Source organism: Myotis nattereri (assembly GCF_964212035.1).
Source record: "Myotis nattereri genome assembly, chromosome: 6".
In the NCBI taxonomy this organism is placed as follows: domain Eukaryota; kingdom Metazoa; phylum Chordata; class Mammalia; order Chiroptera; family Vespertilionidae; genus Myotis; species Myotis nattereri.
The window spans coordinates 61,143,765-61,166,146 of record NC_138081.1 but is presented as its reverse complement, the minus strand read 5'-3'; the positions used below and the strand labels follow the sequence as shown (position 1 = coordinate 61,166,146).

At 37.2% G+C, this 22,382-nt stretch overlaps 1 protein-coding gene across 2 annotated transcripts in view; it reads left to right on the top strand.

The window, feature by feature from the left end:
* PDSS2 (decaprenyl diphosphate synthase subunit 2) overlaps positions 1-22,382 on the top strand; it is a 227,210-nt gene that overhangs the window by 125,234 nt on the left and 79,594 nt on the right. For both annotated transcript variants that reach the window (XM_081093840.1, XM_081093841.1), the window contains exon 3: positions 7,072-7,270. In XM_081093840.1, coding sequence (XP_080949966.1) covers positions 7,072-7,270 — 199 coding nt within the window. The remainder of the gene's footprint in view (positions 1-7,071; positions 7,271-22,382) is intronic.

Genomic DNA, 22,382 nt, shown 5'->3' with positions numbered 1-22,382 from the left:
TGTGTTTCAAATACTTTTCAAGTCTGTATTTGCTTTGATCTTTTTTATAGTTTATATAAACATTTTTGTATATTGTAACTACTCGAATTTATTCTTTTTATATAGCTTCCTGACTTTCTACTTTATTTTGCAAGGCTTTCTCACCCCAAGGTCATAAGAGTATTTTCCTAATTTTTTTAAAAAATAACGGTATTTTATATTCGTCAAGATGAGCTACAGAGCTGTCGTTTCAAATAGGGTTTTAGTATTGTATTGCTTTGTTTTCTTTTTTACCTTTTGACTTAAATTTGAACTTTTGTTTTTTCACATTTAGATCTTTATTCCAAAAAATATTTTTTTCTGTGGAGTAAGGTAGGGGTCAAATTTTATTATTATTTTCCTTAATTGATAGCCAGTTACCCCAACATCTTTTGTAAGAATAATCTGTCTTTTCCTTAACAATTTGAAATGTTACCTTTACCATAAGTAATTTATTTTCCATATATATTTAGATCTCTTTCTGGATTTTATTCCACTAATCTATTAGTTTGTTCTTGTGATAGTACAATAGTTTTTAAAATTGCAGTAGCTTCATAATAAGTTTTAAAATCTAGAATGTTAGTCCTTTTATTTTCCAGAATTTTCCTTGTAATTTTCAATTTTATCCTTTCTACATGAACATAAAAATCAGTTTTACAATTTAAAAAATCTTTAAAGATTCAAATAAAATTACGTTTTAAAAATGACTCTTGCCTAGATGGTGTGGCTCAGTGGTTGAGTATCAACCTATGAGCCAGGAGATCATGGTTCGATTCCCTGTCAGGGCACGTCCCTGGGTTGTGGGCTCGATCCCCAGTGTGGGGCATGCAGTAGGCAGCCATCAATGATTCTCTCTCATCATTCTATCTCTCTCCCTCTCCCTTCCACTCTGTAATCAATAAAAATATATATTTTTTAAAAATAACTCTTACCACCCTGGCCCATGTGATTCAGTTGTTGAGTGTTGTCCCATGCACCAAAGTGTTCTAGGTTCAATTCCCAGGGCACCTGCCCAGGTTGCAGCTTGATCCCTGGAAGGGGGTGTGCAGGAGGCTGCTGATCGATGTTTCCCTCTCACATTGGTGTTTCTCTCTCTCTCTCTCTCTCTCTCTCTCTCTCTCTCTCTCTCTCTCTCCCCCCTCCCCCTTCCTTTCTCTCTCTAAAAAATCATTTAAAAAATCTTTTCTTTAAATGACTCTTATCTACCATTTTAATGCTTTCAGAGACACCCTGAATTTTGTGCATTTTGTGTTTGGGATTCTTATTAGTTTTCTGTTGGTATGCAAAGAGCCTGGGCTTTAAAAAATGGAGATCTCTGGGCTTGAATCCAGCTTTATAGCTTACTAGCTGTGTGAACTTGAGCAAGTTAGTTGGCCAGCCCAGCTCCCTTCTGTGCAGTAGAGATAATAATGCTTACCTCAGACAGCTGTTGTGAGTTTTACATTATTTTTTTTATTAATCAGTTGATTGAGTTGTTAAGCTTGCAAAATTATTTTGTATGAAATGTTCAGAATACAGTAATTCATTGGCTCAAAGTAATTAATTTAGATAGTGAAAGCCATAAACCAGTTAGGCATTTTAAAAGATTGGATATCTGAAATATTTGCTGATGAAATAGCATGATATCTGACATTTGCTTCAAAATAATCTGGAAGGATAGTGAAAGGTGTAGCTGAAACAAGATTATGATCTACAGAGGTATTTTATGCTATATTTTCACTTGGAATGTTTTAAAATACCCAAATTATAAAGGGTTTTTTTAAAGAATACATCTTTTAAAACTGTTTAAAATGACAAAGTATAAACATTTATTTGTAAGTGGAATATTATGTTTTTGTTATGTTATTCTCTGTACTTTTTTGTATTTTGTTAAGCCTCTAAAAAGAAGGAAAACAAGGAGGAATGGAGAACGAAAAGAAAAAAAGCTGAATATAAAGAATAAAAAAGACAACTCCATTGTATTTAATCTTCCTTGCCTGTGTATTGAAACACAGTTGACACTCCTACTAGTTTAACACCAGCTTGAAGACATGAAACATTTAAAGTGATTTCAAGTTAATATAAGGAACAATTTCTAATAATTAAAACTATTCATCTGCAGACCTGATTCCTATGTAGTTTACCACTCATCCTGGAAGGAGTTAATTGAGGTTAATTGACTTTTGGGGTCACTTCCATCTCTGATTTCTATAAATCTGACTTTTTAGTTTATCTCACTCTTTTCTTTGTGAAACTAAGAATGATAACAATAATCCCTTATACCTTTATACTATAGATTTCCAACCTTTTTTATTTCATGGTACACATAAACTAATTACTAAAATTCTGTGGCACACCAAAATAATATATTTTTGCCCATCTGACCAAAAGAATAGGTACAATAGTAGCCATCATTCACATCAGATGACTACTATTGTGTTGGCTGTTGTCATTTTTTTATTTGACAATCTAAGGGAAAAGAGGTCAGTGCCCCTGACTAAATAGTCAGGTATTGCATGTTTTAAAATTCTTGTGACACACTAGTGTGCTGTGGCACATCAGTTGAAAATCGCTTCTTTACACAACAAATATTATAGGCAGCCAAGAAGTAGGATAGTATAATTTAGAGTGTAGTAAGGGAGAGAAGTGGCAGGAAGATAGATGGCTACAGAAGTAATTACAATATAGTACAATAAATGAGCTATGTTCAGAGGCTTTCAAGCACAGAAGGAGTTAATCTGGCGAAGAGAGGGAAGACTTCACAGAAGTGACACATGGGCTGATTCTTAAAAATACTGTAAACAAATATAGGTTTATCATTCACCCTATAGCAGCAAAAGTTGCACAGCACATCCACACAATGAACCTCTGTAAAGATGAATGTTAAATAGAACAAGAAGATTCTCTATTTGTAAAAAATGTGGAACTTCTCTATTTGTAAATACTATGTGGAACTATCTCCAAGAGATTATATTGGGTGAATAAAACCAGAGTACAGCAATACAAACATAAAACGTCTTCACCATTTTTGTGATACTTTAATGACTATCAAGAATTTACTTGGCTGCCCATAACAGGACTCGAACAAACAGTAGCTTAAAGGAATGCAATGTCTACTTAACTCAGATAACAAAATATCTAGAGATGGGCACACCCAAGCTGACTTGAAGCCATCAAGGACCCAGGCTTCTCCTTTCCTCTTGCTCACTATTCTTCATTGGGAGCCCTCTCTAGGATCCTTAGGTCTCTGCTGTGCCTCCAGGCAGTTGGGCCCTATTCCCGACAGGAGGGGGTAAGCCCAAAATGCCAAAGGTGCACATCAACTGAATCCTGACACCAGGAACTCAGTAGATTTCTCAGAAACTTTACCTAGTGAACTTCTACCTACATTCACTGGCCAGACTGTGCTACATGATCACTTCTAGCCTCAGGGGATCTTGGGGACACGAATGTTTTTAAGTGAGTACATTGTCACTCCAAATATATTAAAAGGTGTGTTAGTAGTGAGGAAGGAAAGAGTGAGTGGGTAACTAGCAGTGTCTGCCATCATTCTTTCTAAAGCTTAGAATGCTAAAGAACGTTGGAGAAATGTTGGAAGAAAATGGATCAAAACAGATGAAGTTGTTTAACATACAATGGAAAGAAAGTAATTTGGTGAAAATTCTTGTGAAAACATCAGTTAATCCTCTGGGTTATGTGCGATGTGGTAATTACTTCCTTACTTACTCTGATTACTTAGCCTAAGTGGTATTCATTTGTGACTCTTTTCCAATCAAGAGTTAGCATAAAAATACCCAAGAGTGATAAAATATACGTGCATAAAATGGCATGAAGACCTTTATATAAGATAAATTTTAAAATCTAGTACACTGCAAGTTTATTAGATTGCTTTGGTGGCTAAAATAGGAATAAGAAGATAATGAGAAGAAAATACTCCCAGCTTTCATACTGCTTCTCTGCTGCACACAAAATTAGACTCTTGCACAATGTGATCTGAGTTGTTTATTGGATGCCAAAATCCTAGAAGTTAAGAGCACAGTACTAGATAGTAATTACAGGACAGATTTCAAGATAACCAATCATTTTATTTCTATTTCCTATAGACCAATAATAGCCATAATTTGGTCTTTTTTTAAACTATTAACTGCCAGCCCCAGTAATATTTTTAACCCCTCAGATCTTCTAATTTTATAACTAAATATTAAATTTTAGACCTGAAATCCCTGAATCTTCGAACTGGAAGGGACTGTTTCTTCAGTTCCCCTCTTTTTATAGGTAAGACTATGGATCTGAGAGTTTAAGGAATTTCCCCACAGTCTAGTGTTATAGGCAGAGTTAGAACTGTTATCTATAATCCTGATCAACCTAAATCCCTTCATTTGGTTCTGATCAAATGATTTGGAAACGATTTGATTACTTTGCCCAGTTATTATGAACAAAAGAGTCAAGTTTGCTCATACTGTACTTTCTCCTAGCAAAATTGTCTTCTGTAGTGCTTGGAACTTAAGGATAAAAATTGGACATACTTGTGGTGGTCATATACTAGTGTTGGTAAAACGGTAACTTTGCCCCCCCCCCCTTTACTATTTCTCAGGTAAATACATATTTTAAATTACCATTGGTCATTATGACATGGTGACTCTGAGTTCCAGCCTTGTCCTTTATAAACAGAATGTCCTCGACCAATTATTTAACCTCTCCAGAACTGCTGTCATTAGAATCACAAGTAGATAATATAAATGAAAGTTATTTGTAATGATGGATACTCTACAAATGATGGGTTTTTCACTTTCATTACCACCATTGTTTTTGTTGTTTTTGACCATGTGGCATTTAAAGATTGCTATTTAATGAATGCTGTTTTATGATTACAGATGTCTTTATTAAAAGCTCACAATAATTGATTTCCATCCTTAGGGTAATTCAAAACAACTGCAATTTCTTGCTTGCCTGGTTATTTTATAAGCTGAACTATGTGAAAAGATTTATCCAGTGCTTAACCATTTTTGAGTTTTATACTTGCCCATAATCTCATTCAATTTTTGTGAAATGTAGTAATATGGATTTTTATTGTGAATGGGTTTGCAAACTAGAAAACATTTGCAGGGTACTAATAAAATAAATTTTTATTCCTTTCTTGTAGTTGTTTTTTAAAGGATAATTTTAAACGTTAGTTCCTTTTTAAAAAATATTTTTGTTAATTCTCAGTAGTCCTATAAATCTCCATCTTGGTGATTTGGGGGGGTGGGGAGGGCATGTAATGAGATTTAAACCTAAACCATTAATTTATTCTTCTTTTGTACTTAGGATTAAATAAGATAATACATAAAAGTGCTTGGCCTAATGTCTGGCACAGATTACAGTCCCAGTTATATTGGCGTTCTGTTCGATACTGGTAAGGATTCTTAGAAATCCTAAAATTGCAGATATGGGAAAGTTAGAGAACAAAGTAAACAAATGTGAAGGGTCACCCTCCACTGGCCAGCTTCTCTGGGAGCCCTGTGACTCATGGGATCTTGGGAACTAGTTGGGTAAAGAGTAGGGAATATTACAGAGAAGGTAGGTATCAAGATCTGCTTATATATAGATCCCAAACTAATCAGTGGAAGAGCCTTCATGAAAGTCTTTTGCAAGGGTACTTACTCAGAGTTGCACCAAACCAGCAGCTATAGGTGCCACACTTCTGTCTTTAGCTTTACAGTGTTTCCTTCAGCCAAAAACGAACCAAGTTGGCTCTGAGTTCAAAGCATTCAGCAAACAACAGCAAAGCGCAGCCACCAGAAATTCGTACCTGATTTCCATGGTATATAGCAGTGGTTCTCAACCTTCTGGCCCTTTAAATACAGTTCCTCATGTTGTGACCCAACCATAAAATTATTTCGTTGCTACTTCATAACTGTAATGTTGCTACTGTTATGAATCGTAATGTAAATATCTGCTATGCAGGATGGTCTTAGGCGACCCCTGTGAAAGGGTCGTTCCACGGCCAAAGGGGTCGCGACCCACAGGCTGAGAATCGCTGGTATATAGGGTAATGCTGTATGAGCTAGTGGAGCCACTATATGGACATATACAGCAATACAGATTGGAATACAATGGAACCAGCCTCCTCTTGGCAGAGTTACGCCAAAGGAACGAAGAGATCAGTAATCACCCAGCTGGTATATTGTGGTTTCAAAACCACTTCATAACTGATGTCACGTAAAAGCACTGTGTACCCATTAAAATATGGCATGATTGAAGAAATAGAGTGCATTTGAAACCTTCAAAACAAAAAAGCAACAAACTTCAAAATGCTAAGTTAAATAAGTCATACAGAGAAAGATAAATGCTGTATGTTCTCACTTATATGTGGAATCTAAAATCAAAACAACAGCCCGGCTGGTGTTGCTCAGTGGTTGAGTGACAGCTCTATTCCTATTCAGGGCACATGACCGGGTTGTGGTCTCAATCCCCAGTAGGAGGTGTGTAGGAGGCAGCCAATCAATGATTCTCTCTCATCATTGATATTTCTATCTCTCCCTCTCCCTTCCTCTCTGAAATCAATAAAAATATATTTAAGTAAATAAATGAATGAAACAAAAAACCACAACTCATAGATACAGAGAACAGATTTGTGGTTATCAAAAGCAAAAGAAGAGGTAGGTAAAGTGGGTGTAGGTGGTAAAAAGGTACAAACTCCCGGTTATAAAATAAATAAATCATGGGAATAAGTAATGTACTATATAGCATGGTGACTGTCGTTAATAATGCTGCATTATATATTTAAAAGTTGCTAAGAGAGTAGATTTTAAAAGTTCTCATTACAAGAAAAATGTAAGTATGTGTGGTGATGGATGTTAGCTAGACTTATTGGGGTGATCATTTTACAGTATATATAAATGTTGAATCATTATGCTGTACACCTGAAACTAATATGTTATATGTAATTTATATCTCAATTTAAAACTTCATTAAAAAGAAACAACCTAAAAAAAACCTAATCTGTAAATATTTTATTGTTGAAAACTGTAGTCTGGCATTAGTGATAAGAGTGTTCTTGACACTCAGACAAGTCTTACCTTTATGTTTTAGTCAAAGAAGTTTGGCAGAGATCACAGAACTTATCCATACTGCTCTCCTTGTACATCGTGGAATAGTAAATTTAAGTGAATTGCAATCTTCTGATGGGCCACTGAAAGACATGCATTTTGGAAATAAAATTGCTATCTTGAGTGGAGACTTTCTTCTAGCAAATGCCTGCAATGGACTAGCTCTGCTACAGAACACCAAGGTAAAACTGGGCAGGGTTTGCTTGTGTCTGAATGGCCTTTAGGTGGCTCTTGGTTGACTGCAGAAGCCACAGAGGCCTGTGCACCCTGCCGCCCCAGCTCCCCATATGTAGATACGCAGTAGAGTTGTGATGATGATGATGATGGTGGTGGTGGCAGTATCAACACCAGATAAAACTGGTAAATGCTAGGAAATTAATTTCTATTTTTTTCTGATTACAAATAAAATTATTTGTTAATTATGTGATAGTGTTAAAAATTTCAATTCAGCCCTAGCTGGTTTGGCTCAGTGGATAGAGTGTCAGCCTGCAGACAGAAGGGTCCCAGGTTTAATTCCAGTCAAGGGCACATGCCTGGGTTGCTGGCTCGATCCCCAGAAGGGGTAGTCAGGAGGCAGCTGATCAATGATTCCCTCACATTGTTGATGTTTCTATCTATCGCTCCCTCTCCCTTCCTCTTTGAAATCAATAAAAATATATTTAAATTTTTTTTTCAATTTAAAGAAGTTATAAATTACCTATAATCTCACTATACAGAGATAATCATTGTTAGTTAATATTTTGGTGTATTTTCTCTGTCATTTTTGTTTATTCATACTTTTATATATGTGGGCTTTTAGTAATATAGATGAAAATGTGCATGTATTAGCGTTTTTTTAATCCTGCCTATTTTTCCCCCGCTTCACATTATGATGTAGGCATTTTCACTTATTAACTTTTTCATAAACTTTTTAATGTTTTCAGTTATTTACTAGTAGATGTAATATTTATTTATCAGATTCCTCATTTTTGGACATTTAAACTGCTTCTAATATTTTACTATCATAAATAGATCTTCAATAAACATCTTTCCACATCAACTTTTCTCATTCCAGATTATTTCTTTAAGATAAATACCTAGAAGTAATTCAAAGGGTTTAAACATTTTTAGTATTCTTGTTGTTGTTGTTAATCCTCACCCGAGGATATTTTTCCATAGATTTTCAGAGAGAGTGGAAGGGAGGGGGAGAGACTGAGAGAAACTCGATAGCTGTGTGAGAGACACATCGATTGGTTGCCTCCTACATGACCAGGGCTGCGGATTGAGCCTGCAACCGAGGTATGTGCCCTTGGCCAGAATCGAACCTGGGACTCTTCAGTCCTCAGACCAATGCTCTATCCACTGAGCCAAACCAGCTATAGCTTAGTATTCTTGATACACATTACCAAGCTGCTTTCTAGAAAAATGTACAGGTATTTCTTCTATATCAGTTAGGATTACATGGGATTATAAAATAACAGTGGCTAAAACAAGATAGCTTATTTGTTCTCATGTTAAAGCATCCACGAGTAGGTAGTCCAGGGTTGGCATCATGCTCTACAAAGTCAGGAACCGAGGCTTCTTCTTACGGCTCTGCCATCCTTATCTTACTACTTAATGTCTCAAGATAGTTGCCGTTGTGTCCTCACTCCAGTTAGTAGGAAGGCGGAGAAGGAAGGGTAAATCTCCTTCCCTTGAAGGTCATATAAGTATACACCCTGGTTTTACTAAGGTCAGTCTCAGTTAAGTCTGCTGTCCTAGAATCCCATCTGACTTAGTATTTGTCCTGGATTTTTATTTTTTAACAGAGAGTGATTGCTTATAGTTACATTAGAATAAGCCAGCATGGGTTTTATAGATCTCCGCCTTATACTTCCAACGTCTGCCTCAGTTTTTGTCTAGTGTAGGCTAAGGAGTATTGATAACCAGAACAGTGAGCAGAGGTTTTTCTCCCAGGATCGTGTCTCACGACACCGAAGAATGTGCTCCCTCTCCCTCTCCCTCTTCCCCTCCCTCTCCCTCTTCCCCTCCCTCTCCCCTCCCTCTCCCTCTTCCCCTTCCCTCTCCCTCTTCCTCTCCCTCTCCCCTCCCCCTCCCTCTTCCCCTCCCTCTCCCTCTCCCCTCCTTTTCCCTCTCCCCTTCCCTCTCCCTCTCCCTCTCCCTCCCCCTCCCCCTCTCCCTCTCCCTCTCCCTTCCCTCTCCCTCTCCCTCTCCCTCTCCCTCTCCCCTCCCTCTCCCTCTCCCCTTCCCTCTCCCTCTCCCTCTCCCCTCCCTCTCCCCTCCCTCTCTCCCTCCCTCTTCCCCTCCCTTCCCTCTCCCCCTCCCTCTCCCCTCTCCCCTCCCTCTCCCTCTCCCCTTCCCTCTCCCTCTCCCCCTCCTTCTCCCCTCCCTCTCCCCCTTCCCTCTCCCTCTTCCTCTCCCTCTCCCCTCCCCCCTCCCTCTTCCCCTCCCTCTCCCTCTCCCCTCCCTCTCCCTCTCCCCTTCCCTCTCCCTCTCCCTCTCCCTCTCCCCTCCCTCTCCCCTTCCTCTCTGTCTCCCTCTTCCCCTCCCTTCCCTCTCCCCCTCCTTCTCCCTCTCCCTCTCCCTCTCCCCTCCCTCTCCCTCTCCCCTCCCTCTCCCCTTCCTCTCTGTCTCCCTCTTCCCCTCCCTTCCCTCTCCCCCTCCTTCTCCCTCTCCCTCTCCCTCTCCCCTCCCCCTCCCTCTTCCCCTCCCTCTCCCTCTCCCCTCCCTCTCCCTCTCCCCTTCCCTCTCCCTCTCCCTCTCCCTCTCCCCTCCCTCTCCCCTTCCTCTCTGTCTCCCTCTTCCCCTCCCTTCCCTCTCCCCCTCCTTCTCCCTCTCCCTCTCCCTCTCCCCTCCCTCTCCCTCTCCCCCTCCCTCTCCCCTCTCCCCTCCCTCTCCCCCTCCCTCTCCCCCTGCCTCTCCCTCTCCCTCTGCCTCGAAGATTTAAGCAAAAGTGTGAAAAATTTATTACCGGCAGATTTAGACTCCCTGGATGGGGAGGGGGGGCCCAATAATGGGCTGCCCAGTGAAGCCTTGTATCTAAGGGTATGTATTTGCTTCAAGCCTCCTGTGTATCTACCTGTGTCACCACCTGATGGATTCCCTCATTGTTCTCGCCCAGCAATGGACCTGAACTTACCCTGTTTCTATGTGTTCTTTCTCTGTTCCTATACTGAACTTTCTCTGTTTCTCTGCATTAGTACACCTTGTTACAGGCCCTCCCTTGTTTTCCCATGCCTCCCACTTTGAGCCCAGAAATATTTTATTATCTCTGCTTGATTGCTTTCTGTGGTTAGGCTTACTCAAACTGCCATGTCTGCCCCTGCCTGTGTTCCACCTGCCTTTTTCCCACTGGACCCCTGCCCTGTCTGCCTGCGTTTCAAGCTAACTTCTCTCAATATATGAAACCCATGTACCGCAGATAGTTCTGTTAAGGTATAATATTAAATCTGAAAGGTAATAGCAATAACTCATCTCTTTTCCAACCCTTTCAGACACTTCCAGTCAAGGGCAGAATGCAAGGCAATTATTGATAGTAAATATATAGGGACAGTTAAATCCTTTGTCTCGGGCAGTAGAATTATTTGACACTGCTGCCCCACTGGCCACTTGGTGTATCATCCAGTGTACTGTGACACATGCATGGTCTTCAGGAGTCACAAAGCCATCAGGTACCAGTCCAAAAACTCAATAGGAAACAAAGTAAGATAGAGGTTTGCTACCTATGAAATATGTATAGGAAATCAAGGCTGTATAGAGTGAGTAGAGAGTAGATTGAGCATGCTTGCTTGTATAATATAAAGCTATAATTGTTTTATTGTTTGGCAACACTTTGTTTTTGCAGTAAACCTTTGGCAGCAATAAGCTCAAAAAATAAAAGTATGTGGGGTTTTTTAAAACCACTGGATTTTTGTTTCTCGAGAAAGTTGATAAGGAATGTGTAACTTGCACAGAATGTTGACATTTACTATCCACTGTGGTGGCCATAGCGGTATCACTGAACACATGAAAACAAGAGTCAAATCTTCTGAAAAAGTGTCAGGATCTACTTCCAGAATTAGTGGTTACTTTAAGGAGAATTCTGAAAATGATGATTTAATACATGCAACTGTAGAAGATGTATATGCATACCACTCTGTGAAGCCTAACTTTGATAACTGTCTATTCTTCTAAATTAATTTCACTCACTTTCAACTCTAAGGTATTTTTTATGCACATAGGTAAAGGTATGCAATAGCTTCATTTTTTTTTTTAAGCTTCATTGGCAGAAGAACTTTGCAAATAGTTAAATAATTCTTGTTTTAATTGAGTGTCATCAGGTACTTCAAGTAATTAAATTATTTTAATTAGTTCTAAAAATATGTGGGGTTTTTTCATCCATTCATGAAATCAAGGTAAAGCTTTTGGAAGTATATGCTATCAAAGTAAGGCCATTATGAGTAAAAATGGAAATTCAGTTTAAAACTTCAACATGGAAGATGAACGTATTAGTTTTATGAAAGTACAAATTTTGTTGAAGTGCACACACTGTTGTGGTAATAACAATGTTCTTACTACATTCAGAAACCTTTGCAGTACTTGAAACTGGTTGTGGAATACCCATAATTCATAATGGCACCCAAACAAGTCTTAGCATTCTCCAAATTGAAATAAAAGCTATTGTTAAACAAATTTGCAAACATCCTTATAGTCAGAGTCTCTGGACTACAAGATTTGTGGGATGTCACTGATGTTGAGTACAAAAATATGCTCCCCACAGCAGCATGCATCTTCTCTCTTTGTTGATTCATCATCAGTCAGATTTCAGAAATCTTTATATCCAACAGTAGTATTGAACTTTATTATAAACTAGGGGCCCGGTGCATGAATTCGTGCATGGGTGGGGTCCAGCTGGCCCGCCCCGGTGGGGCCAATTGGGCTAGGCCAGCGGGGGGTAGGGGCGGCACAGGAGGTCGGCCAGCCCCGACTCCGATCCAGAGGCGGGGGGTGCTGATTGCAAGCCAGGCCAGCCAGGGAGAGGGGCCACGGGAGGTTGTGGGAGGCCGATCGGGGTCCCAGTCGGGCCAGTTGGCTGCTGCAGTGCGTGACATAGTGACCAGTCGTTCCATCATTCTGGTCACTTGGCTTTTATATATACAGATGAGTTGTTAAGATTTTGGTGACATTTTATTCAAAATAAATTGGAAATATTCTTTTGAGTTCAAGAAATGGAACACCAAATTAGTGAATTACAATTAATGAAAAAGCTTCCATTGGGATTTTTCCCTACAAAAGCAAGAAAGGAACTGAACAAAATAAATAGTAAGAACTCAAATGCTACACAATATTAAACTATGCAGTTCTATAATTGTGATTTGGAGTATCTTACATTGCAGGGAAAATCTTTTGGTGGAGCTTCTATTTTGAATAAATTATACCTTACACAAGAATGAAATTAAATTGATACAGCCCAGAGTTTGCAGCATCTAATTTTGGCAAAACATTTAAATGAACCATGAGAGACTATTTGACAGGTTTTGTCTTATAAAAATATTTGTCAAAGAAAGGTACTGTTAAAGAAGCAAAAAGATAGTAGCTTGAAAATATTTGAGCTGGAATAGTTACACTTTTCAATATGAAAAAAAATTAGAATTGAGTATCTCCTCCATTTACAAATTAGCTCTGAGCTTACCAGGTAACTCAGAACCTGTAGAAGAGCATTTTCTCAATTAAAAATATTGTGGTCTATCAATCAGAATCAATTGAAGGTATCAATTTCAAATTAATTAATCATAAAATGCAACTATGGCCGAAACCGGTTTGGCTCAGTGGATAGAGCATCGGCCTGCGGACTGAAGGGTCCCGGGTTCGATTCCGGTCAAGGGCATGTGCCTGGGTTGCGGGCACATCCCCGGTGGGAGATGTGCAGGAGGCGGCTGATCGATGTTTCTCTCTCATCGATGTTTCTAACTCTCTATCTCTCTCCCTTCCTCTCTGTAAAAAATCAATAAAATATATTTAAAAAAAAAAAAAAAAAAAAAATGCAACTATGAAGAATATTGCTGGAAGTTTTCTTTTAAAATACCACATTGTAAAAAATACATTTTTTCAGAAAGATGCCAGTGACACAATAATAGAGAAAGATATGACTAAGAAATGAATAAAGTGTGTGAATGTGTACCAAGAATAATTATTTTAATGGCTATTTTTTATATTCAGATCATCAATACCAAGTTCTTTTTTATTGTGTTTTTATGTATATGAATATATTTACTTCTTTTGAAATTTTATTTTTGCAAATAGTGTTTGAATGAAACTAGTTAACAGTTCAATATAATAAAATTAATTATTAGTTAAAAAATACACATTTCAAAAAGTATAAAATTTTAATTATTTACCACACTCTTGAAATAGAAACTATTGTTGTAAAAATGTTCTAGTTTGAATGCTATATTATATAATGTCATCAACTTTAAAGACATTTCTGAGAAGATATTCGAGATCCTTCTGCTTACATCTTATTGGCCAGAATTTAATGATATGGCCACACCTAGTTCTGTGGGAGGCTAGGAAATGTAAACTTATTGTGAGTAGCCATTTGTCCAGCCAAAAATCTGCAAGGTAAAGAGAAAATAGATAATGGGAGACAGGTAGCTTCCTGTTCTACCTTCCCATCACACTTTTGGCTAACACATATTTTTTCACCAGACAGACCTGCGGGGTTTTAGGGAGAAAATAGAACAGTACCTGTAATACATAGTATATATTTACATGAAAAGGCAATTAACGTAAGAAATTAATCACCATATAAATGGAATAATAGATCATCTCAAATCTCCCTCCAGAGGTTTATTACCATTTTGGCATTCCTTTTCTTTTTATTCACTCTCAAATTGCTCTATTTTTTATGTGTATAGTCTACTTTGATTGTCCTCACTATATTCTCTCCTTTACTGAAATTTACGTGTTAGCAGAAGGTTGAGTGAATTGTTGTCCCTAGTCTGCATTGTCCATCTTCCCTCCTTACCATCCATACCTGCTATGGTGAAGTTTGAGTCTTGGAGGAAGAGGTCCCAGAAAGTGCAGGTCTGGTATAGTTTCTGGGTGCCTTGAACTGCACTTGAATAGCTCAAGCCACAAACACTGGCCACTCACAGATCCAGGGGTGGGCAAACTTTTTGACTCGAGGGCCACAATGGGTTCTTAAACTGGACCGGAGGGCCGGAACAAAAGCATGGATGGAGTGTTTGTGTGAACTAATATAAATTCAAAGTAAACATCATTACATAAAAGGGTACGGTCTTTTTTTTTTTCTTTTTTTTTTTTTTTAGTTTTATTCATTTCAAACTGGCCGGATCCGGCCCGCGGGCCGTAGTTTGCCCACGGCTGGATTAGACCCACATACCTGAGAGGAAGAGATGTTCTGAACAGAGTAAGTAGGTTCACATTTTAGTAATTAGTCTTCAGCCTGGCCCCTGCCTTAAAGAAATCAAGGCTTACTTTAAGCTATGCTGGCAAAATATTATATAAGGTTAAGATGGTGGTATTAAGTATAAATATAGTCATGCTATAGTGACACAAACAAGTATTCACTTGCTTTAACCACTTCACTTTATGGGAATAACATTTAATGTATTCTTTTTCCTTAGCTAGCTGGTATCATTCACACATCATTCTTTCAGCGTGGTTCAAGTTCAGAGAAAATGGAGACTTTACTCCCATCAAAATCAAATCAGATTCACAGCCTGTGAAATCCACTCTCGGTGTTTTGCATTCAGATGCATTGCTATAAAATGTTCCAGAATCTAAGACCTCCACCATCTGCTCCATTAGGCACTAGATTTCAGTAGCACTACTTGATTTACAAAAAAACACAACAAAAACCAAAAACTTATATATGCAAGTAACAGTTCAGCCTGAAGCTTCTCATTGAAATAAAAAGACCAGGCATTTCCTTCCCCTTCAGTGAGCTCTATATCTTCATGGTCTCTGCACAGGTTTACACTTTAAGATTTACATTTTATCAACCTTTGTCTGGTGAGGAATTCTTTTCCTTTTTAGGCCATGGTATTTTTTAAATTTGATAGTTGTGTGTTGACTTGAAGTTTTTATTCTATGCAACTCTCCTGTTCATCTAAACCATGGATCTTTTGCACCTTTTTCTCCAAAAAGACATTGAAGGCTCTGTAAGGTCAATTTCAAAAAAAGCTTCCCTGGCTCAGTTTTTGTGAAAGACCTTGCATACCATGTCCCAGGAGAAGTACAGAGGTCTGTAATTGATCTCCTACAACGCTAGGCTTTTAGTAGCCTTCTTTTCATCATGATTTCCAAATCATTTGATCAGTATTTTAAATTGAGGATATTGTAAGGTGTAACTAAAATGCTTAGAAGTCAAGATTTTTCTTTGATAAAGCAAATCTCCCATATTTAAAACCAGTTCCTTTCATTTAAATACTTGGCAGTATTCCCATCAGAATATATTTTTAAGAAAAGTGAAGTTATATCTCAAACGAGGACTGATTTTATTAAATGAGTTCCCAGAAGCTTAGTTGATTGACTGTAATACTAACCATTAATAGGGTTTTTGGACGGAAAGGGAGTAGGTAGCTATAAATATTTCTTTGGAGCAACATTAAGTTTTCTTAAGTTCTCTACATATGGTTAATGTCTTGGTAAAGTTAGATTTCTATTTAATGATATTTTAATTTTTTTTTATAAGGAAGAATAATTCTCAGCAATAGCAATGTGAATAGAGAACACAGCAATGAGTGAGCAGGCAGAACTTAATATAAAATTTCTGTATTTATAGAATGTCACTGTTTCTTTCACAGTGACAGCCTGCTTTTTTTTTAAAGGATATATATTTAACTTAGTAATTAAAGTTTTCATAGTTATAGCAACTTTAATTTTTTATGACTTCTACCAATTTTCCATTGGATTCTTGTCTGAATGCCTATATTATGTGTTTATCTCTGTACTTCTGGGATAGACCATTAGATGAAGGGTTCTATAGTCATAAGAAATTCAGAGCTTTTTTATAATTGCCAAGGGTAAAATTAGCAAAGTCAATTATTCTCCCTATGGCTATTCCCTGAAGATATTAGGAGTCTTCAAGATAATTGCCTTAGGTAACACTTAGATTTTTAAACATCTCTAAGTATAGAAATTGGTATATTAATCCTCTCGTAATTGTCTTCTTGCTATTATAACTGTAGTCACGTAAGTGTGAATTAACAAGATTTGGGATTCAAGAGTGAGTTTAAAAATTAATGCTTGGTTTTTCATTCATTTTCAATTATGGAACCTAAGGGCAACTTTCTATTTTAGTACTTCACTATATAAAGACCCTGGACTGAGAAACCTCAGAATGCCTCTTTTAAAGCCCTAAATTCCCGGATCATTGAAATAAGTTGCTCTATATTATGTTCCTGTAGAATATCACTGAACGCTGAAATGATGGGGGCATGCCAGAATCTAAAATTTAATTGTTTGAGCGTCAAGCTATCAGTGAGACATGCTGAATAATTGGTGGGAAATCATGAAATGGAAAAGCACTATAATTTAGAAATCTGGCTGACCATTACTGGTTTTCCCTGGTTTCTGTGTTTATTTGTAGACTGGATTTGTATTTGAGGATTAAGCCACAGTGCAAATATGATTGTGGATTACTACTTGTCAGGTTTTTATTTTAAACACAGTGTTTTATTTTATGTATCCTATCTAATAAAGCGGGAATATGCTTTTTGACTCTCACACCGTCACAAAGATGGCAGTGCCCACAGCCAATAAGGCGGAAATATGCTAATTGACTTCCATGCCCTCAAAGGTGGCAGTGCCCACAGCCACAAGATGGCGGCGCCCAGTCCCCTTAGCCCCCCAGCCACCCAGGGCGGGTCCAAGGCGCAGGCAAGCCTCAGATGGCAGCTGCCCAGCTGCCCAGGGCCGCCTGAGGCTCAGGTAACCAGGGCCGGCCGAGGCTTACGCTGCCGGCAGTGGCAGCAGCAGAGGTGTGATGGGGCGTCGCCTTCCCCTGATTGCCGGGTCGCCTCCCACCCCTGAGGGCTCTCGGACTGTGAGAGGGTGCAGGCCGGGCTGAGGGTTCCCCCCCCCCCCCTCTGCTCCAGTGCATGAATTTTTATGCATCAGGCCTCTAGTATAGTGATAACCCTAGTATTTAAATAATTGAATTCACAATGTTATTTTTCTTATATTTGTAGTCATCTTCATTTAATGGACCTATCATTATACATCAGATGAGGGACTGTGAGTTAGCCTGAATCTTGTCTAAACACCTAGAACGTTATCATGTCACTCCTGAGGGCTATTGTACTAAGCATTAGTGATTTATATTTCAAAGTAACCAGTGGCACAGATAGATGTACTTCATATATAGCTGATGTATTTCCATATGTTAACTTTATTTTCCTAAAGGCATAAATATGTTGTTTACAAGGAAGAATTTTGTTTGTATAAATATGCTCAATTTATACATATAAATCACCTCATTTTATACCATCTATATATTTTAATAAATAGCCTGCTATTGGTTATTTAATGTTGGTCTTATCTGTTATACTAATTTTATTTTTAAATTCATATTGAAAAGTGAAACCTAAAAACATGCTATGTCATATGAAATTTAAGTTTTTCTCTATCATAGTCGTTTAAAATAGGCATTATTGTGATCTTGTGTATTTATAATCTTATCAGCACTATTTTACTTGTGGAAATTATTGCATTAATATCTTTCAGCTATCCTAGTTTGACACCCATGATTAATGTTCTTTTCTACATATAACCCCCTCAAATGTAGGTTTTTATGACAAGAGTAAATGTGGTACAGAGGTTAAGTGGGTGTCATATATTGTAACAATAAAGGAAAACATCTTCATATAAATTAAATAGAAAAGTCAGAATGCTATCATAAAGTTACAATTTCAAAATCCCCAAATTAATTTTCCCACAGTTTTTTCTTATCAATTGCTTATGTAACCACATATTAAACTGACACTATGTGTTCTGAGCTTGCTTCCTTGATCTTTAAAGTAAAAGTGATAAGCGATTAATGTTTGAGACGTATAAGAAGACAAAATATTATCTTTTAAAATTTATCTCATTAAAACCTTAAACTTTGCCCTTTTGGTGCCATAAAACAATGAAACAAAGTACCTTTTGGCATAGGCAGGTCAAATGCCGTCATGTAAATGGATATGGATACTTCTCTGAGTGTCTGTGTCAAACATAGATAGATAACAAGGAAGAAGAGCAAGAAAAGCATTTCTTCCATATGCCTGACATTCATAGAAGCTCTTTTTTTAAAAAAAAAGTCTGTGTTCAACAAAAATAAGTCCTCTGAAGATATTGGTGGCCCCACAGTTGGTCATGAGAGATAGAAATATATTGATTATAGCAATTTTATAGTACATTTAGCTACCTCAATTTTTCTAAATCCCTTTTTCTAGTTTCCAGAAACAAAATTAATTAAACCATTTTCCCCCCTTCATTTTCCTGACATAAATTCTATTTATCCAAAGCCAAAAGTCTGTTTTCCAGCTTGAGTTATTCAGTACTCTGCTTTTGCCTTTCTAATGATTTTACTCAAGGAATTTCCTGAGTTAGGAGTTTACAAAAGTACGGGGCAGATAAGCAGCTCGTTCCTTCCTTTGCATCCTTGGCAACCTTACCTCATGTCTTCTACACCCATCCTCTCTCCACCCAGCAGACTTATACACAGTGCCCTTCCTTTCTCTCTGACAGTTCACAACTCAGTTGATTTCGGTTCTTTTCCTCCAGTTTTTCATTCCTTCTGTTACCTTTTTTTCAGAAAAATCACCATCCATCTTTTGCCTTCTCCTTTCAAGAGGAAAAATAAGCCAAGAAACTTCATGTGGAGTTTTAAAACATCAGAGTAAAGCTTGTTATACTCTTGTGTTCAGAAAAAGGAAAACTATACAATTAGAAATGCAATAGGCATAAGATAGAACCAGTTTCTCTACCTTGATCCTCTTATTAAACCAAATTTACCTGTAACTATCAATATTTTACAACAGTTCCTGTTTGGTTTTGGTTTTTTATTTTGTTTAACTGCAGGTATTAGATAATTATGGTTTTCTATTCTATTTTTTATTGCAAGTATATAGTATTCCTAATGTACAGACTAACCAAGCTTTTGTGAACTGTCCTGGGAACATAACCACCATTTATAACCTTGTATACTGGAGAAATGTGGTATGAGCACCAAACATCGTAAGCAAAATACAATTTAAGGGCATCCAAAAGGATCCATGTGACAACTTTTCATTAGTAGCCACATACTAGTATAGCTGAGTTGTATTGATATAATCTTGATTTTAGCATTTCCATCATTTTCTCAAATCCTCAGAGTTGTAAATCCTCAATAAAAACAAAAAAAAAAATCACTCTAAGCTAAAGTTGGCTTATGAGGCCTTAACCCAGGAGCAAATTTTATTTATTTAGCAATAGTGATTGGGGAAGAGCCCTTTTCTGGCAGCTAATGACCTACTGGAGGACTCATATGCCCAAGGCAGAGCTGAAGGCCATTAGCCCAGCAGGTCATTAACCGACAAATGCCTGACCCTGAGGTCATTTCTAATACTGTAAACTGTGAAAACATTAAAGTGAGTTTGTTGGAAAGTATAGCTCTGCCAAAGAAGTTTCATTTTAAGCCGTTTGGAAAATGCATTAAATTGTTTGTTATTATTCATGTGGCTTAATTGTCTTTGGGACCATTTTCACTGTGCATAGTCAGTCAGACATCGGTAAACACCAAACCTATACTGTATGTCCAGCCTTTAGTTTTTTTAAAGGACAATTTCCCTCTTTAGAATATCAGATTACCTATTTCACTACTAAGCAGCTTCAGCTACACTCTTGTGGATCACTTACATTTTTTAATGTGTTGAGCTATATAAGCACTTACCTATTTTATACTCCTCAGAGATGCCATATAAAGCTACTAAGAGAAGTGGGAAGAGCCCTGAGGTAGAAGTCTGTGGACTTAATTCCTATCTCTGGCTTTTTTTTTTTTTTTTTTTAATTAGCCATTTAACATTGGTTACTCATTTTACCTCTCAGAATTCCAGGTTCAGATCTTTTTTCTTCCCAGTCTGTTTAATGTCTTAATTACCCCACTTTACAAATGAAATTAGGAACCTCGTGATGTAGAATATTTAATATTAGAATTACTACTAAACATTTAAACATAATAGTAACATATTTTTGAGTGCTTATATAGTAGGCAGTGTTGTAATTGCTTTATACGTATAAATACATTTAATCCCTTCTGAAGTACAGGAAAGGGTTAAGTAATTTCTTCGCAGTGTTGCTGCTACTAAATGGTAGCACTGCTGTCTAAATCCAGGCCATTTGGCTCCAAAACCCTCATGCTTAACCAAAGTAGAAAACTAACAAGCCGACAGCTTTTTGTCAGCAATGTTACAGTTACTGATCCTGGAATTTATATTTTAAACAACTAGTAGTTTTTAGATATTGGAATATTTCAATACAAGCATCAGTAGGGTCTTTGGAAACATTTTAGAGAAATAACTGTTAAGCAAAGGCAACTTATTTTCTTGGTTTTCTCATCTGTAAAATAAGGCAGCATTATCTTCATCCCCCTATGTTCTTGCTCCAATATTCTGTAATCCTGAGTATTGTAGGAAAGGGTCTAAATTTACAACATATTACCAGATCCTGAAAACAGCATGAAATATGAAGGAATAAAAGAATCAAGAAAAAATTGTTTATAAAATCAGAGATATAATAGAGAACCCAAAGTCTTTTATAAATGCCAGAGGTCTGCATATGTAGATGCATAATTCAGCAATCTAAAGCAATACCCTAAATTAATAAACTCAGCGTGACGCACATTTGTGATGAGGAACTTATATAGCTTCATTTGTTCAAGACTTTAAAAGCTATAAGGTGATATGCAAATATAAATTTCTGAAAATAGTGATAAAACGAAGTGATAACTGGAAATTTGTCTTTAAATAGTTCTGATTGATATAACTACTTTACATGTTAGAACAGTATTGGTAATTCAATAAAAATTTTTGTGTGCATTGTGCTAAGTAAGCATTGAAGGTACCAGTTTAAAAAGCTAATTGTGTATCTTTATAAACTGGGGAATTCCTAACCCAAGGTTATGCAATATCTGATTCAAGGGTACAGTGCAACCAGTCTCAGGTTTCTACTGCCTGAATTTTTGAAGGAAGGAAGAAAAGATTACCTGAATTTTTAGAATGTAGTACCAGTAGGGCCAAGTTATTTTTAGAATTCCATTGAATCACACATTTTAGAGAGCTGTGGAGGTATTTGGAAGAAATACAATTACAATCTTAAACAAGATGCATGAGTTTTAATGCATATGATTCACATTTTTATTTCTGTAGCTGCCTTTGAAGCAAACCTTGGGATGTCTCTAAATTACAAACATCTGCCTTTTAGTGTGGCCAATTTAAAGGGAACTGGTCAAGCTGAAAAGAGACTTGTGTTACCCAAAACATTTTATATCCTTGGAATTTTCAAGACATATGTGTGAATCCCATAAAAATCCTGAAATTTTTAACCCTTTGTCCAAATGTGGTTTAAGCCGATTGTTTTTATAAATCTTGTAGGATCGAAGCTAAAAGTCTACATCAATGATATAAACTAACAAGATTAATATGATAATATTGTATGATAATGTCAGAATTACTTTGTTTCATGACTAAGCATTCAGTTCTCAGCTATTTACACTTTTTGTAGTAATGCTACTTAGCCCAACCAACTTTTAACCTACTAGAAATCATCTTCTCCTTTATTTCTTATGAGAAGTTAATCTTGATTTAAGCATTTTAAATTATCTGCTACCTTTTCATGGAACTAATCATTGTTTAAGTAAATAAATTATTATTTGTTATTGCTCAGTACAAACAGAAGGCCAGAAACCATGCACCTTCGTTCAAAAGGTGAACAAATTGTTGGACTAACATCCACATTTTTGGCTACTTAACTATTCCTTACAATCGTTATGAATAAAAAAATGCATATACCTGCACATTTAATTATTTCTGATTATGAGTCTTACTGTTGATAAGCAGACACCTCTTACCTAGACCAGCAAACTGAGGCCCATAGAATTCATTTGACTTGGCCAGAGGACATGCAGCTTACCTATGTATTAACCTTTTAAGTGATCAAACACAAATTAATGGGCTATATAAGGCTATAACTGCTTTCATTAGTATGGTACCAGGCACATAGTAGGCTATCAGCAAATGTTTCTTAAATGAGTATACTAGTGGTATTACATTTTAACACTTCAGATTCAAG